General features: G+C 36.1%; 1 protein-coding gene across 2 annotated transcripts in view; it reads right to left on the minus strand.

The window, feature by feature from the left end:
- GLRA3 (glycine receptor alpha 3) overlaps window positions 1-18,258 on the minus strand; it is a 181,539-nt gene that overhangs the window by 108,393 nt on the left and 54,888 nt on the right. For both annotated transcript variants that reach the window (XM_039243238.1, XM_039243239.1), the window contains exon 3: window positions 16,474-16,541. In XM_039243238.1, the coding sequence (XP_039099169.1) occupies window positions 16,474-16,541 (68 nt within the window). The remainder of the gene's footprint in view (window positions 1-16,473; window positions 16,542-18,258) is intronic.

Genomic DNA, 18,258 nt, shown 5'->3' on the forward strand with positions numbered 1-18,258 from the left:
CCCATGTTTGTGGAAGCAGGTCCTCCTCCCCAGAGTGACAAGGGGCATGCCTATTCTCATTGTACTCAACTCTGGCAACCGTCATTGCCCCACACCTGTACCAAGCATTAGATCCCTGAAAGCAGCCAGGGAGCCAAGTATAGTCAATCTCGGGAAGAGAAGTTTTACACCCCAAGGAATTGCCAGGTGTTTCTAATTTATATATGCATAAGCATTTACACAGGGTAATAGATCCTGAGAGTACCAGACAATGGAGTGTTGAAATAAAATTTTAGAACTGATTAAATTTATTGATATGGATGCATCTACAGAGATTCTGGATTCAGTATGTTAGAGAGCTCTAAGTGGTTTCAATTGTTTTCTCCTTTGGTTAATGGTAAGCTGGAAACAGCAGTGACCTGTGCTAATAAAGTTGATATACTATACATCTGTTAGTCAATTATAGACGAAGATACTCAAAGACTTAGGGAAATAAGAGCATAGAAACAATTTTGAGTATGCGACTAATTCATTAATTCACAACTATGTACTCTGAGGGAGGTGCATTTATCAGTGCTTTGAAACATACATTGGTGAGTGAAGGAACAGCATTTTGAAACAGGACTGTGATAGCTGTCCTCTTAAGCTGGACATATTGCCACTGATACCTGTTTCTAGATTTCAATAGTAAATGACAGTTGTCAGAATGACAGATACTTAACCCCAAATGACAGATACTTACTTAACCCCAGGGGCAAAGTAGACATGATTACATAACTGGAGTAGAATTAGAGTGGGTATTCAGGACATGTGAATCAGATTGTAGATGGTTGATTCATAGGCTTCAAATATATAGATGGTTCATTAAGGAAGATTCGACTTGTTCTGAGCCATCAAAGGAACCCTAGGGCTGACAAACAGGATTTACTTGAGTTACCAGGACAGACGCAAAACTTCATTTAATTAGAAAACATGAGTGAGTTCACAGACTCAAGCTCCTTTAGAGAAGAACATCACAAACACATGTCCTGATTCTTCCTACAGGGACCGGCAGCAATTAATTTTTACCACATGCTGAGGAACACAAACTATGAAGAGAATGTTTCTGAGACCATGGTCCATCATTCTGAATTAATTCCAGTTCCTAGACATACAAAATACTACTATTGTCAACTGGTCAGAGTGGCAGGTTATGAGAGAGCCAGATAATAATGAAATTTGGGTGAGAATTTATATCACATTGATTCCAGTAGTTCTATGAAGACATTCTCTTCTATTTTTTCATTTCCTAAGTGAATGTCTGGGTATATATAAAGTCATCAACTACAGAATTCTCATATAATCTCTTTAGCCTGTGGAGTAAGAATTATGAAGTGGGAATACCATCATGGAATTCTCGAAAGCACTTTTCTTGCCAATATAATTAGTGAAGAGCAGTATTGGATTCCTGGAGGAGCCAAAAAAAATTAATGACTCCTTCCAAGACGTCTATGATGGTGGGATATGATTCCTTTAACATCCCTACTTAACTTTCCTTTTTGGCCTGTGCAGAAGACACTTGAATCTTGGGGAATGCCCATTGATCTTCCTAACTTTATTCACTGATTACTTTCGTTATAGCTGTTGTTTCCATATGTATAATCTCTATGTTAGAGCAAACCAATAGAGTCATCGACACCTGGTTTCTAACTGATATGCTAAATACATTTCTTCTAAATTCTTGAGCAAAGAACATCAGAAGCATTGACTTTTATGTCGTAGAAATATCTTTGCTGTTTTGCAAAGATGGAATAGATCCAACTTTGCAGCCCAGTTGCCATAATTAAGTTCATGAGACCGCTGACAATCCAGCATCACAAGACACCCCATTGGTCTACAATATTGAAGATATCATGCTGCTAGAAGAGGTGAGTGGGAGAAAATAACAGATAGCTTTATAAGAGCCAGAGAATAAAAGATAAACCCAAAGAACCTTCAACAAAGTTTCAGGGCATCAAGGAATTAGAGCATGTCCTGATATCTCTTTAAACATGCAGAGCAAGTTGCTTCCCTGTCATCAAGAAAAAGAAACAATACTCACTAGAGTTCTTTGAATTATGGTAGCAACATACGCCACTTTTGAGTATGATGCCTCTTTTTTTTTTTTTTTTTTTTGACCTATTCATCAAGTAACCATGAAACTGCTAGTTTTGGCAGTTTCAACCTATAGCTGCCTCTACCAATCCTTCTAACGTTTTTGTAAGTATTTTAATCTTTGAACCATATCCATTTCCATATAAAATAACTAGAGTGTGTTTTGTTTTTATGCAATTCAATGCTGAAAGACTGGAGAGAGAAAGAGATTTGAAATTAACATCAGAGGTTAAGATGTTTGAATTTGATCAGCCTTTGGAGCAGATTTCATGTTTTGACCAAATCTCAAGTATATCCATGGAGGTGGATGATTGAACTAAAGTGAAAAAGATGTTTATTAAAGGTGAGCAGGTTGTGGGGATGAAGGTGCTGGATCTTGCACCCACTTCAAATTAAGGCAGATGGAGAAGGCTCTGGATCAAGTTGTAGATGAATGAGTAGAGTAACCACAACTTTGGCACATGATGAATCGAAGCAGGGGAGGCATGTGGATAGTCAAAGATAGCAGCTTCAAAGCAGGATTGAAGAAGTATCTAGAAGTGGAATGAAAAAGGGGAGAAGACTTCCTGATCTAAGTTCATGGCTTATGGGAGACTTTTTCAAGGATTGCAGAAGTAGTAGAAAGAGTCCTCCCTCAGTGATACCAAGACAATGAAGATATTCTTCGTCATAAAGGGTATGTGTGGGGCTGGATTGTGTCAAGGGCAGGAAAAGGTAAGAGTGGGAAGAGTTAAGCTTGTCAACTAAGAAACAGAGATTCCAAATGGGACAGTGGACAAAGTAAGGAGGGAGGGAAGTGAGAGAAGGGTCATGGGTGAAGAAAGCATGCCCCAGAACAATTTACTTCAAGTGTTGTGTGTGAAAATACATGGAATGTGAAACATGGCATCCAGAATCAGCAGCAAGATTCTGAAAAGATTGCCACAAGACACATCCCAGTTAATGGGGGTGGGAGGAGGAGCAGGGTAGAGGCTTGATATCTGGGTTCTGGGCACCTCTCTGTTGGAAGCTTAACTAATGGTGGGGGTTTGATCTTGAATTCTTGGGGAAATTTTCAGGCAATTTTTAAAAATACCTCATGAAGAACTTTCCCCTCAGAGATCGAAGTCACAGTTTCTTCTTCTATATTTGAGTAAACTATACCTTTATAAAACTTTCTTCTAGCTTAACCATGCCAGTAAATAGCATATATACTATGCGTATCTCGCAAAGATTTGTTGCCACTGGAACAGGCTTGAGGAATGAACTATGTTGGAAATATTTCAATATCAATTTTATTAAATAGTGAAAGCTAGGATACAACAGTGGTTATATGAGTGTAAGCAAAACATAAATATCACAGAAGTAGAAAAGGAGGGGCACCTGGGTTGTTCAGTCAGTTAAGCGTCCGACTTTGGCTCAGGGTCCGATCTCACAGCTTATGAGCTCGAGCCCCATGTTGGGCTCTGTGCTGACGGCTCAGAGCCTAGAGCCTGCTTCAGATTCTGAGTCTCCCTCTCTTTCTGCCCATTCCCTGCTCATGCTCTGTCTCTTTCTCAAAAAATTAAACATTTAAAAAAAATTTTAGGGGCACCTGGGTGGCTCAGTTGGTTAAGTGTCCGACTTCAGCTCAGGTTCTGATCTCTCAGTTCATGGGATCAAGCCACGAACTCTGTACAGATAGTTCAGAGCCTGAAGCCTGCTTCAGATTTTGTGTCTCCCTCTGTCTCTAACCTCCACCACTCACACACTCTCTCTTTCTCTCTCAAAAATAAACATTAATGTTTTTAATTAAAAAAAAAAAAAAGGAAAGGAAAGGAAACAAATATGGCCTGTAAGTCCAACATAGAAAATAAATCATGCAATTAGTCTAGGGATGTGAGTGTGTGTGTGTGTGTGTGTGCAGGCACACATATGAAGTTTGAAAAATAACATCTAAAACAGAAGAAGTTAACACATAAACGAGAGAGAGAGACTATGGTTTGGCCTCCCGTCCATATGCATTATTAGTTTTGCAAATAGCCAGGGGCAAAAAAATGTACTCCTTTCCCCTCGGAATTCACTGTGTTTTTGTTCCACTTTCTCCTGCAGTTCCATATGCTACCAAATAACAAGGAGAAAAATATTAACTTTGGACAAGTGTACTCATGAGTACACCTATAAATACAAGTACACTTTGGAGTATACATTCTTAACAACAACAATATTCTTCCCAAGGGAGTAAAAATTGGTTCTTGGTAAGTGAAAAAAAAATTATATCTTTTACAAGCCAGTCAGAGATATACATAGGGTATATAAACAGATACATGGGAAATCTGAAATGCTAAAATTTTATAGAGAGGGTAATTAGGGAAAACGATGTCTAAAAAAGCTCATTAGAGAGGCATAGTGGGGAAAAATGGTGGAGAAACATTGGCTTACAGGAAACTAAAGAATAAGAGTGAAGCCGAGCTTACTCGTTTCTTTTTGGATCTGCTGTCAAATTTTGATTAATCATATTTAATTTTATAGCACATGGGTGAGGAATGGCAATTATCTTTATAGCAAGTTAAAGTATGATAGAGAGTGAAATATACTTAAAATCAGAATTTTTAACCATTTTAGTGGCTGTTTCCTAGTATGTGTACACAACATGCATATAATACAAGGTATATTAAAATTAAATGATCATCAAAAGATTCAGCGAGCAGAAGCCACAGGAAGACCTGACACAGATTTTAAAAATGGTTTTAGAAAAGAGAAAATCAGTGCAAGAACAACCTAAAACGAATTGACTTCCACCAAAGAAGGGGGTTAAATATCGTTCCATTAGCACAGAGAGAGATCAGCTGTTCTCTTACCACCTCCAGGGGAGACTCACACACCAGGCCAGAGGCTTCCTGGAAGTAAGTGAAACATTGGTGCCTAACACCATTAAGGGATGAAGGCAAGTTCAAGTTGGAGAGAGGGAGATAAGAGTTCAGATAGGGAAAAGTAGAGAGGAATTCCTCAGTAATTTCAAAAATCTGTAGGAAGAAGAGTTTCAGCAGGGCTGGAAGACTTAATGGAGAGGAAAACACTCCCAAGTTTGCCCTGAAAGGAAAAATAAGACTTCAATATCATCTACAGATAAATTGAATGGGTATCACAGATGAAGGTTGCCCAGGACTCATCTGTAAATATTTGCAGTTTATCTACTCAATGTTGATATATGTTATAAGCTCATTTGTGTTCATGAAACCTCCTAATATAACTTTATGAAAGGATTATTTGCCTTACACTTTAGCTAGTGTCTATAGTGTTGGCAATATTCCAAGAAACTACTAAGGAGCATTTTTAAAAGATAATGCAGATCATAGTAATACGCATGTGCTCGGAATACATCTATGTATCTTCATGCTCTCCCATGGAACAAATAGTTTGTTATTGCATCTTCCTGATGAGATTGAGAACAAAATTATTTTCCTTATATTTTTAAAACCAAGTCCTGAAGTATTAAAACTCATTTGATACACACACACACACACACACACACACACATCTTTGTTAAGTAGGAATTTTCCATTTTCTAACTGACTCTTGGAAAAAACATGAACTGCTTAACTATTTGCCTGCATCTGTTACTATTTGACAGGGCATTTGTGGCCCAGCCCCAGTTCCCCGTCATCTGGCTCATTTGAGCCCATGTGAAGCATAGTTGGCTTGTTTATAGATAGATAGGCTGCTGGTTTCATCGCAGCAATGGAAACATCATCTAACTGGCCTAGAGAGTCAGCACTAACTTTAACTCATTCATCTGTCAGAGACTCAGCATCACAGTTGAAGAGGTTTTTGCAATTTAAATTGATTGCCAAGCACTTAACACTAATTGACATGCTAAATTCATGACTAAGTAACAAATTATGACTAGTGCCAATCATCTTAGAGAACACAATTCCCTATCTTGCTGCCCATTTTATCTTTATAGCAGTTGAAATGACATTTTGGAGTGCATTATTTTAGAAAATCAAATTCTCTTAGAAAAAGGTGTATGATAATAAATACCTTGAAGATGAATACCATTGCTATGAATTGTTCATGAGAATCAGATCATTTCTATGCCATGTTAGGCGGCCAACAAGTGCTTAATTGATCTGGTACCAGTGAATTCTATACAACATCTTCCTCTAGCGAGGACACATGCAGATAATAGTAACTTTCCATTATAAATTAGTGTTAGTAGGCAGAGAGGAGAGTTAAGTGACACTACAGGCACCCCTATAATCTCACTCATTTTGTCTTAATCCAAATATTTCAAATGCATAAACAAAATACAATTAAGCTTTCAGCCTGTTTAGACAGAGTAACAGGAAATTCTACAAAAATACATGGTCCGATAAGAGAGAGAAATTGCAGAAGTATGTGCTTGACAACTCCCTTCTCCACTTAAAGCTTTCTTGCTGTTATGAATTTCTATTTGGCCCTTTTCCCCAGAGAATTGGAAATAGGCTTTTAAAACATCACATTTGTTTCAATACCATCACAGCACAATTAAGCAATTGTATCATTTGTGATGTTCTTGATAAGAATCTTCACTTGTGCGAATAGGCTATACAAACAGTCTCTTTTTCAGACACAGTGACTATGAGGATGGTCTTGTGGATGGCTGCACCGGGCAGAGATTTATTTGGGTTTCTGATGGGGTCACCAGGATGTGTAACCTTCATGCACACTTATCTTTCTGCAACCCTTCCCATAAATATACCCTATTTCTGGTGCATGCTTATAAATGATATTCGGAACACATTCATGCTGCCACTCACTGGTTAATCATGCTTGAAATTAAAAAATCGTTCAGACCAATGCCATTGCTATATTTGGTTAGGCTTTACCCATTACTCAGACTAAGAATAATAAGATGGTGAGGATAAGATGTTAACAGACGTGATCTTAATGTTAAATGGATAGCAGGATGCATTCAGGCTTTCCTAAAAGGAAATGGAATAGGGCCCATCTAGTCATATGCTACATTAACATTATTAAATCTAGAAACATGAATTATACAAGAAGAGTCATTAACACTATATGAAACTCATAAAGTGAACCCTTACAAGAACTTAAGTCATTGACAATAGATACTAAGGACCAGAGACTCATTTTTGGAAAAGTTTATAAAAAGACAGAAAAAAATGGACTTTCCCTCAGATTACACACATTTCCTTCCAATTGTCATAAAAAGTTACTGCTAAACCTAGTTAATCCCTAAAATAATCACATCTTAGTAATTTAGATTTTAAACATTATTCTTTGATTGCCGTAAGTACTATAAAATAGGAGTTCTAATTTCTTGTCACAGAGAAGTCTCCATACAAAATTTTAGTGTTTTAATGAGCTTCTATCAATACAGCTGAGAAAGCAGACACTTTTTGAGAAACGATAAAATTACAAGGAAAGTTTTTAATAAAAAATCCATATTCATTTGAGCAATATTAGCAAACAGTTACTTGATTGTACAATTAGTTTCTAAGCTCATATTTAAGAGATTGTAGCACCAATTTAAAATAGTGACCAACCGTCACCTGAGTCACTCAGTCGGTTGAGTGTCTGACTTTGGCGTAGGTCATGATTTCACGGTTTATAACTTCAAGCCCTACATTGGGCTCACTGCTGTCAGCACAGAGCCCTATTCAGATCCTCTGTCCCACAGTCTGTGTCCCTCCCCCACTTGCATTCTCTCAAAAAATAAAATAAAACATTAAAAAAAAATTTTAAACAGTGACCAAGACTCAGAACTGCAAAACTAGACCATAGTGGGAAGCAAAACAAGAAATAAACACTTAAAACACTGTGACAAGGATACAATAGTGAAGTTTTCTTTTTGGAAAAGATACTCTTTGTTGGTCAGAATACATGTATACATATATTCAATAATATATAATTAAGATCTACTCTGTGCCAAGAATTATCTTAGCTGTTAATGATATAATAATGAATATTGCAGAGTGTACTGCTGCTCTATGGAGCCTATAATCAAAAGTTCTCGGAGCGCCTGTGTCAGTCAGTTAAGCGAATGACTTCCGTTCAGGTCATGATCTCATAGTTCGTGTGTTCCAGCCCTTCATCCAGCTCTGACAGCTCAGAGCCTAGAGCCTGCTGTGGATTCTGTGTCTCCCTCTCTCTTTGCCCCTCCCCTACTCATCCTCTGTGTCTCTCTCCTTCAAAAATAAACGTTAAATTTCTTTTAATTCTAAATACATGTCTATGGATTTAAATAAAATATTACAAAGATACACCTTGAGGGTGTTATGCTGAGCGAAATAAGTCAGGCAGAGAAGGACAAATATCATATGTTTGCACGTATAGGAGGATTAGGAGGAACTTGACGGAGGAACAAGGGGGAGAAGGGCAGAAATGGTGGGGGAAAGGGAGAGAGGCAAACCAGGAGAGACTCTTGAATGCTGACAAAAACTGAGGACTGATGGATGTGGGGGGGGGGGGGGGATGGGCATGGAGGAGGGCACTTTGGGGATGAGCACTGAGTGTTATGTGGAAACTAATTTGACAATAAACTATTTGTAAAAAAAAAAAAATATTACAAAGATAAAGAGCACTTAAAAATTGAATAAGAGGTGCCTGGGTGGCTTGTCAGTTAAGTGTCAGACTTTGGTTCAGGTCATGATCTCACTCACTGTTCATGGGTTCGAGCCCCATCTCAAGCTCTATGCTGATAGCTTGAGCCTGGAGGCTGCTATGGTTTCTGTGCCCCCCTTTCGTTCTGCCCCTTATGCACTCACACTCTGTCTCTCTGTCTCTCAAAAATGAATAACTGTTAAATTTTTTTAAAAAACCTAAATTGAATAAAATAATAGGATGTCAATGAAGTCTATTTGTCAAATCAGTACATGCAGTTAAATGCCATCCTAAAAGCCAAATAAAGTAGTGTAAGAAAAACTTACCATATTATAGTGTGCAAATGAATTGCCTTATGTAAGTCATTGAGTTATTTGCTGTGAAGAAATCTAAAATGGATAGATATAAAATTACAGTTTATTTCCAATTTCCAATGATTTATTTACCAGTGACAATTCTTAAATATAAGGAATGTGTGGCACCAAAATATAAAGAGGTAGAAACTCTGATAGAGAAAATCAGTACAGAATATTTAGTGTAATAAATTTTACAGAAAGAACTAATGGAGAGATAAAAATTGACTATTATCATTTTTAAAAGATTAACATTAATTATAGTAATGATCAGAAAGCAGCACAAATTCCTAGCAGACAAAAGTAAATCCATATGTAAACTAATTCAGAAAAAAGGGGCTAAAACAAAATTATTAACAAAAGGAATGAAAGTGAAGACATTAAAAAGATACCTCAGATGAAATGATATTGTACCATAAATAAGTTTATGTCAATAATTTGAAATTTTTAATGAAATGGGCAAATTTCTTAAAAACAACTTTTGCAAAATGTAGAAAGAATGAAAAGTCCTCTATCTGTTCAAGAATGGAATCTGTAAATTTAATCTTTCCCCAAGTAAAATGACCAGCATGGATGGCATTACTAGTAAATTTTACCAAATACTTATGGAAGAAATAATGACGGTTTTACAGAAACTATTTTACAGAGGAGAGGAAGAAAGAATATTTCCTAACTAATTTTTGAAGCTAGCATAAAACTTATAACCACACACTGCTCTTGACAATATAAGAAAAGAAAATTACAGTTCAATACCCAAAATGAACACAGCAGCAAAAATCCCAAACCAAAGACTATAATTTAAAACAGCAATATATAAAAAGACTAATCAATTTTGATCATATGGGAGTTATCCCAGAACTGCAAAACATTTTGTACTTGAAAATCAGTATATTTTTGATTGACTTGAATATAATCCATAATACTAACAGAATGAAAAGTCAATCATTTCAATGAATGCTGACAGCATTCAATAAAATTGAATGCCTATTTATGATTTAAAAAAAACACAACTCAGTATAGAAGTAATGGAAGAAAACTTCCTCAGTCTGATAAAGAACATTTAGGAGAAATCTGCAGTTATAGCATTTCTAACTGCAAAATATTGCATTATTTCTCACTGATATCAGAAAAAAAGACAAAGGTGGTCATTCTTCATCCATTTTATTTATCATTGTACAGGAGTTGTGAACCAGTGCAATTTGCACAAGATACCAGAATGGCATAAATGAATGAATAAATGAATGAATAACATCCAAGGAAAATGCATAAACACACTATTAATGAAGGAAGTAGGTAATATAACCTTGAGCCAAATACTTCCACTCCTGGATATATACCCCATGGAATATTTTGCCTATGCATGTTAGAAGATAATGTACAACATGGGGTGCCTGGGTGGCTTAGTCGGTTAAGCGTCCGACTTTCGCTTAGGTCATGATCTCGCGGTTTGTGGGTTCAAGCCCCGCGTCGGGCTCTGTGCTGACTGCCAGCTCAGAGCCTGGAGCCTGTTTCAGTCTGTGACTCCCTCTCTCTCTGACCCTCCCCTGCTCGCACTGTCTCTCTCTCTCTCTCTCCTAGAAATAAATAAATAAATAAAAAAAAGAAGATAATGTACAACAATTTTCAATGCAGAGTTTTTGTAGTAGTGAAAACATTAAAGCAATCAAAATGTCCAGCAAATGTAGAATGAATAAATACAATATAGAATAGTTCCTGAAATAAAAATGAATGAAATAGTCTAAGGCTTATCTCAAAAAACATGAATTTGAAGCAAAAACAAAACAAAACAAAACAAAACCCAAATTCTATCTGGATACTACAATATGGCCATTTTGTTCACATTTTCATACATGTAGAATGGAATTTTATATCTTCATATCAAATTCAGAAATGAAGTGTCTTTTGGAAAGGTAGGGAAGTGTTTGCTCAGCTTTGATTTATTTTTAATGTTTAATTTCTTAAGATGATAGAAAATGAATTTTACTTATTTCTGAAATTTCTAAAATTACTAATTTTATTTGATAAAAAATCTTGATAAAAATACACTTAGATAAAAAGAATGTGTAGGGTTTTCCATTAGGAATCTGTAAATGGAGGGGCCCCTGAGTGGCTAGTTAGTGAAGTGTATAACTCTTGATCTCAGCTCAGGTCTGTCACACTGGGAGTGGAACCTACTTTATTTTATTTTTTAATGTTTTATTTATTTCTGATACAGAGAGAGATGGGGAGAGAGAGAGAGACAGCGTGAGCAGAGGAAGGTCTGAGAAAGAGGGAGATACAGAATCCGAAACAGGCTCCAGGCTCTGAGCTGGCAGTCAGCACAGAGCCTGAAGCGGGGCTCTAGCCCAGAAACCGTGAGATCATGACCTGAGCTGAAGTCAGATGCTCAACCAACTGAACCACCCAGGCGCCCCAAACCTACTTTAAAAAAAATAAAATTAAATAAATAAAAAAGAATCTATAAGTGGACACTATAAAAATTTTTATACCATACTGGCTTAGACTTCTTTTGAAATTCTAATGATCTGGTGATTCAACATAGCGTCTACATATGTGTGACTTTTGTTGCAACTAAAATATGAATCCATCATTTCTGTAAAAAGTTGAGAAAATGTGCAGTTGGACAATTCTGTGAGATCACAACAGACCCTTAGGTATTCTCACCCAATGCCACCATACCTCTCTGTATACAAACCCCTGAAAGACTCTTATACCAAAATATCTAACTTTTTTTGTTTTTATTTTGTAAAAATAATTTATTCTATCAGCACTAATGAAAAGTAATGGTTCAATCAGTAAATATTGACTTAAGGCACATAGCCGAGCAGTTCTCTAACTCTCTGAGAACATATGTGTAACAGGATGGAGAGCCATCTGTTTTTCTGAAGATAGGTTAAGCAATGCATTCAGTTTGAGACACTGCTATACATACACACCGAAATTACTACATTCATCTATAATTTTTTTTTAAGCCCAACTTACAAATGCTTTCAACCTGACATATAAGCCCTATCCAGAACTCATCACAGGTTTGCAAGAGTTTATGTTTTACTTAGGATTCAAATCAATCTGGTGATCTTAAGCTTCCCCTCACAGAAGCAATAAAAACAATCATGAGCAACTTTTGTCACCCTGAGTTTAGAAGGCAAGAGAGACACACTTTCCTTACCAAGGCCATGTTACGAAAGGGGAAGAATGACTCTAATAATGGTAAACCAACTTTATCTTTAATTTAAACTTTTTACAAACTGTGGTTTCTAATAGTTGATAAATCTTTGCATACTTAAGAAGAATGTGAACTTGGACTAATGGAGGCTGAACACACCTTTAGAGAATCTCTTTATACATGACACAGGACCCAAATGTGAGTGAAGTAAGGAAGTTTCAAATTTCCACAATTATCTCTAGAAAAAAAGTTGATGACTATATGTAAAGAACAATAAAATTGTACTCAAGTGAGAGTAGTCAGAACAACATTAAGTTGATTAGATAAATCCACATTGGGAAAGAAGGAGTTTCACCATTAAAAATAAATTTGAGCTTATGTTCTTGGAAAAATGCATATAAATATTAAAAAAAACAAATCTGGTACAAGAAGAAGATGCAAAATACGTTGAAATTTTAAATTAACTTAATTTTCAAAAAAATGGATAAATATGTAGAATTTCTACTAGAACTATTTTCTCAAGAATCAAATAATTACCACAAATGGGACTAAAGATTAATTTTAAATGGGGAGAGATACAATTGTGAGAAGCTAGACCAGCAGAGGGAGCTTAATATATTTGATCAGTAAACAGACACTGAAGACAGTTAAAGTCTTTGTTAAGCAGAGATACACAAATTGGGAGAATTATTTCGTTTTATTTTAGGTATGAGATCTCAGATGCAATGATATTTATTAGTGATTGCAGGTCATTTGAAATTCCATCCTCTCAATTTTAATACATTGTATTAGTTGAATTAGGCTATTTGTATTATTGAAACAAAAGTAAACTATAATAATATAAAGATTGTAAGTATTTCTAAAATACATAAATGCTCCTATAAGAATAAATTAATTTAAACAATATTACAGCAAATAAAATAATGGGACCAAGTTTAGTTGCAGAGCTATGATAGTAGAAAATATGAATAAAACACATCAACTTAATTAAGTGGTAGGAAAATATTTTATGAATCTTAAGATATTAAATATAATAATAAGTTTTAATTTTCTTCATTCTTATGTATATGGACACCATGTTGCAGCTCTTCCATCTGATACCATTAAAAACTTTACAAATATTGAATCTGATTATATAAATAGAAATAATATCACCTGTTTAAAAGTTTAGAAGACTAAAAAAAAAGTTTCCTAAAAGTTTAAAAAGCTAAAAAGAAAGATTTCAAAGTGGATATAGTAAATTTTATAATACTTAATCTCTGAGGTGTTTGATTAATGTTTATTGATGCTGCATGTGACTGTGAAGAGGAAAGGGATAGATGCTAAAAATGATTTTAAAAAATACATTATGATAGGGCGCCTAGGCAGCTCTGTTGTTTGGGCATCTAACTTCAGCTCAGGTCATGATCTCATGGTTTGTGGGTTTGAGCCCCGAGTCAGGCTCTGTGCTGACAGCTCAGAGCCTGCAGCCTGCTTCAGTTCTGTGTCTCCCTCTCTCTCTCTATCCCTCTTCTGCTCATGCTTTGTCTCTCTCTCTCTCTCTCTCTCTCAAAAATAAACATTAAAACAAATTTTAAAAATACATTATGATGGAATATGTGAGAATGGAAAGGATTTCTATGTTACAGATGGGGAATAAAACTGAGTAAGAGTCACTGCAGGAGTGTATTTATAATATTCTGCAAGCTTTTTATGTAATATTATTTTATAAAGGAAGTCTAAAATTATTAAAGATGAAAAATTTAGCTGGTGTCGTCACCCTGTCGATTGTGTGCTATAACCATTTACGGCAGACTGATGAGTTATGCTATAAAAAGCAAAGACCTTCAGGAACCTGACAATCTTTCAAGTTTAATGAGAAGGAAATCTGGCCATGTCTTCTCTTTTTTCCAAGTCTCTTCCTCCATCCCACAAAGATAAGTAAGGCTGTAAATCTCTCCAACTATTGCTGCTGAAAGTATTTTGTGGAAGCAATCTTGCAAAAGAGAAAGTATAAACATAGTTTTAGACTTTTGAGATTGTACAGTATGTATAGCAGCTATTAAAATGAAATAGTTGCCAGGGCTAGGAATACAATTTGGAAAGTCTAAGCAGAAAAAAGCCAGTAGAGATTCCTTCATCTTTAAATACAATTTGGAATGTACTGTAGAGAAAAAAAGATTTTCACCCCAAAATGTGTTTCTTTGGCATACGGATTATTTTAAGTTGATTGTTTTTAAGAAACAGAAGACTCAATGGAAGGCCTGGGTGACTCAGTCAGTTAAGCACCCAGCTGTAGATCTCAGGTCAGGTCATCATCTCACACTTCAAGGGATCAACCCCCACCAGCATCAGGCTCTGTGCTGACAGTATGAAGCCTGCTTGGGATTCTCTCTCTCCCTCACTCTGCCCCTCCTCTCCACCCCCAAATAAATTTTAAAAAGTAGTTTAAAAAACCCAGAGGGCTCAAGAAGTTTCTCTTTTTGCTAACTGCCTAAAAGACTTGAGACAGAGGACCTGTTCCAGGAAGGGAGCTAGCACCATAGATAGCTATTGTTAAAATACGAACTAAGTCTGGTAAATAGGTAGAAACCTAGCAAGGCCCATTGGATTAAAGTCCTCTCAATGTCCCATTGTTTCTGAGTGTCCCAGCAAACACTTGTTTACAAAACATCTACTCTGTTTCACCTTGCTGTGAATTGCTGACCTTCCCTTTGAAGTCCCAGACCTCCACCATCTTCTCCTTAGTTCAGGATGACATATATACCTCACTTTGCCTGGCTGTCTTTGAAACCCCTTATGTTTATGGAAATTCCTCATATGTGTGGTATTAAATTTGATTTTCTCCGGTTAATTGTCTCATGTTGATTTAATTCTTAAACCATTCAAAAGAATCTTGAAGAGTAGAGGAAAATTTTTTCTCCCCAGTAGTACAAATGGAGGATATAAACCAGGACGAGATAGTCAATGAGAATCCAGAATATGTCAAAGCCTAAAACGGGATCATACTCATTTTAGAGTCAGAATTGCACCAGAACCACACTGTGTTTATGCAAGCAAATTATACTCATTTTCTCTGTGTTTATACACACACACATTCATGTTAGTTTATATGCTGTAGTCAAGATAAGTCTCTATAATGCCCAAATAATGCCAGTTCCTCTTCACTGATGCTTTTATTGTACTTATATTATATTGAGTTTGATAAAAACACAGAGATGCCACTAAATGACTAAATATTGCATACACACGGGGGTAAAAAGATGCCTAAGTAAAGTCTCTTCCTATTGAGATAGATCCTCTCCACACACACATACCTCTATATCCACCCACGATAATTTGCGTATTAGATTTTTTCTTAGGAAATTTGCTATCGAGTCATTCTGAGACACGTAAAATAAGCATAGTTCTCCACTTACTTAAAAATGGTTTTAGAAGCTAATAAATCTTTAAGTATTTTACATCCTATTTTAGCTAAAATCAACTTTGAAAATTAATGCAAATTATACCTGCTAAATTTAGGAATGGATTAGAATTCTAGGTGATTTAAGAACCACCATACATAGTTTCAATTAGAAAAAAAGTTGCCTGCTAGACAATTTTACAGATATTGAGTGGCTCAAAAGTCTGTCTCTGCATTTTATTTTAGCTAATGTGCACAATAAAGGCTTCAGTGTAAGGTAGAGATACAACACAATCTTTAGAGAAAGTTCTAAAATTCAAATCAGAATAAATTTGGACTGTTATGATCACTGTTATGATCAATGAAATAATAACTTCATTATATCAAATGTTTTCAACTACATAGTAATGAAGTCTCTGTTCAAAGAGTTTCCATAAATTGAGACATATACACAATTCATAAAACATTTATAATGTTTGAACAAAATTAAATTCATTTGGAAAAGTAACCAAATAAAAAACTTAATATTATAAGCACATTTTAACTACACAGAATAATTGAACATGAGATTATTTACTCCTATGTTCATCTCTGGTTAATAAAGAGCATTGAAAAGAAATGATTTATATGAAAAAAATTAGTTTTAACTTGTGATTTAATATTTAATTACCAAAGTAGGAAAACTTTTTGTTTAATTTTTTAAATATACCATCTCTAAATGTAACGTTATTGCCTGCAGTTGATCCCAGTTTAATTGTACCATTAATTTTAATTTTTTAAATATTATTATATTAATCTTGGCTTGAAATTACATAACACCAGCAGAAAATGTGCCATTAATGTAATTACAAGATACTCCAGTGTGAAACTTGTTACAAAGTAAACATGCCTACCATGGTCGTCTCCGCTATAGAGCCAAAGCTGTTTATGAATATGTTGCATGTGACATTAACAGGAGGGCCTGAAAAAGAGATTAAAACATGAAGACTATTTAGATACTTAACTAAAATATCTTAAAATAATTCCATGTTTTTCATTATCAGCTTTTTTAAAAAGGAACATATGTATTTTACATTTGTATACACACAGATGCTTAAAATTGAAGGCAATCACTCTGTGAAATCATCAGAATCGAAAATTACAACTTCAGGGCTCAGTGGCTCAGTCTGCTCAGGTGGCTCAGTCGGTTGAGCGTCTGACTTTGGCTCAGGTCATGATCTCACGGTTTGTGGGTTCGAGTCCTGCATCGGGCTCTGTGCTAACAGCTAGCTCAGAGTCTGGAGCCTGTTTTGGATTCTGTGTCTCCCTCTCTCTCTCTCTGCCCCTCCCCCATTCACACTCTGTTTCTATCTCAATAATAAAAAAATTTTTTTTTAAACATAAAAAAAGAAAAGAAAATCACAACTTCAGAGTCTCCTTTGAACACTGAGGCTGGCCATTATATGTCATTAATCTCACTTGGTCTCAGTTATCTCTAATGGCTTTGTAAGTGTCTGATTTGGTAAGTCCAACATTGGGGCCCCTTCAGGCGGTTTCTATGGATTTTTTTTCTCCATGCATGGGCCCTATTTTTCTGTTTCTTTTCATGTTACATATTTTTTTGTTGTTAAAAATTGGATACATTCTATAATACAATGTGGCAACCCTGGAAACCAGACCTCCCACCTGCAACCCATAGTTGGTTGTTGCTGGTGCTTCTTATCATTGTTTGTTATTTAGTGACTTCCCTGGACTAATAAAGTTTGTGTTTTCCCATAGTGAGCAGTCACTGAGGATTCTGCTCAGTGAGCTTAGTGGTCAGCTAGCGATGCCTTGAACTGGTAAGTCTTCCACCCTTTGCAAGAGGACTTCAAGTTTGTTTGGGGGCATGCCTTTAAAGTTCATGTCTTTACTTTCACTTCCTTGCTTGCACAGGATTTGAGGTTAGCCAGAGGCGAGAGATTGAGACCTTCTAAGTCTTTCCTGGGCTGCACACAGCCTTATACATGTGTTTACCCTCTAGATCTACAAGAGGACATCAGAACTTTTCAAAGCCTTCTATGAGCATCTCATTCCTCAGATCTTTTGTTAAAATTTTTGTTCAGGCTATTTGCCCATCTGGTATCACAGTGTTAGGCAAGTGCAGTGTTAAACAGTTTCTTGTGATCATCTTCTTTCTTTCTTTGCTTTTCTTTGCTTTTCTTTCTTTCCGTCTTTCTTTTCTTTTTCTTTCTCCTTCTTTTCTTTTCTTTTCTTTCTTCTGAGAGCGCATGTGTAAGAGAGCATGCCAGAGTGAGTGAACAGGGAGGCGACAAGGGCGGGGGCCGAGGAGGGCAGAGAGAGATTCCATCTCTAAGGACCCTGAGTTAACGACCTCAGCCAAAATCAAGAGTCAGCCAGGTGCCACTTTTGTGATCATTTTTAACAAAGGCCCTAGTATAGGATTTTCCCACTGAGGGAGTTCCCAGTCAAAGCCAAATAATGATAAGCCCTCTGAGTGGTACTTTCTAGGGAGTAGTCCAGATAAAAATAATAAAGCTCTGGGGATGGACTTCGATACCTGCTAGGCTCTGGGTTGTAAGCTTCTATGGTTGCTCGGGAGGGTAGCCATATTTAAATGCCCTCTTTTTTTTAGAGAAACCTATTAGTTTTACTTGAATACACATTCCTTAGTGTGTTGCAAGCTCTTCAGAGCTTCT

The sequence above is a fragment of the Hyaena hyaena genome, unplaced genomic scaffold (assembly GCF_003009895.1).
Source record: "Hyaena hyaena isolate Hyena2069 unplaced genomic scaffold, ASM300989v1 scaffold_226, whole genome shotgun sequence".
Lineage (NCBI taxonomy): Eukaryota > Metazoa > Chordata > Mammalia > Carnivora > Hyaenidae > Hyaena > Hyaena hyaena.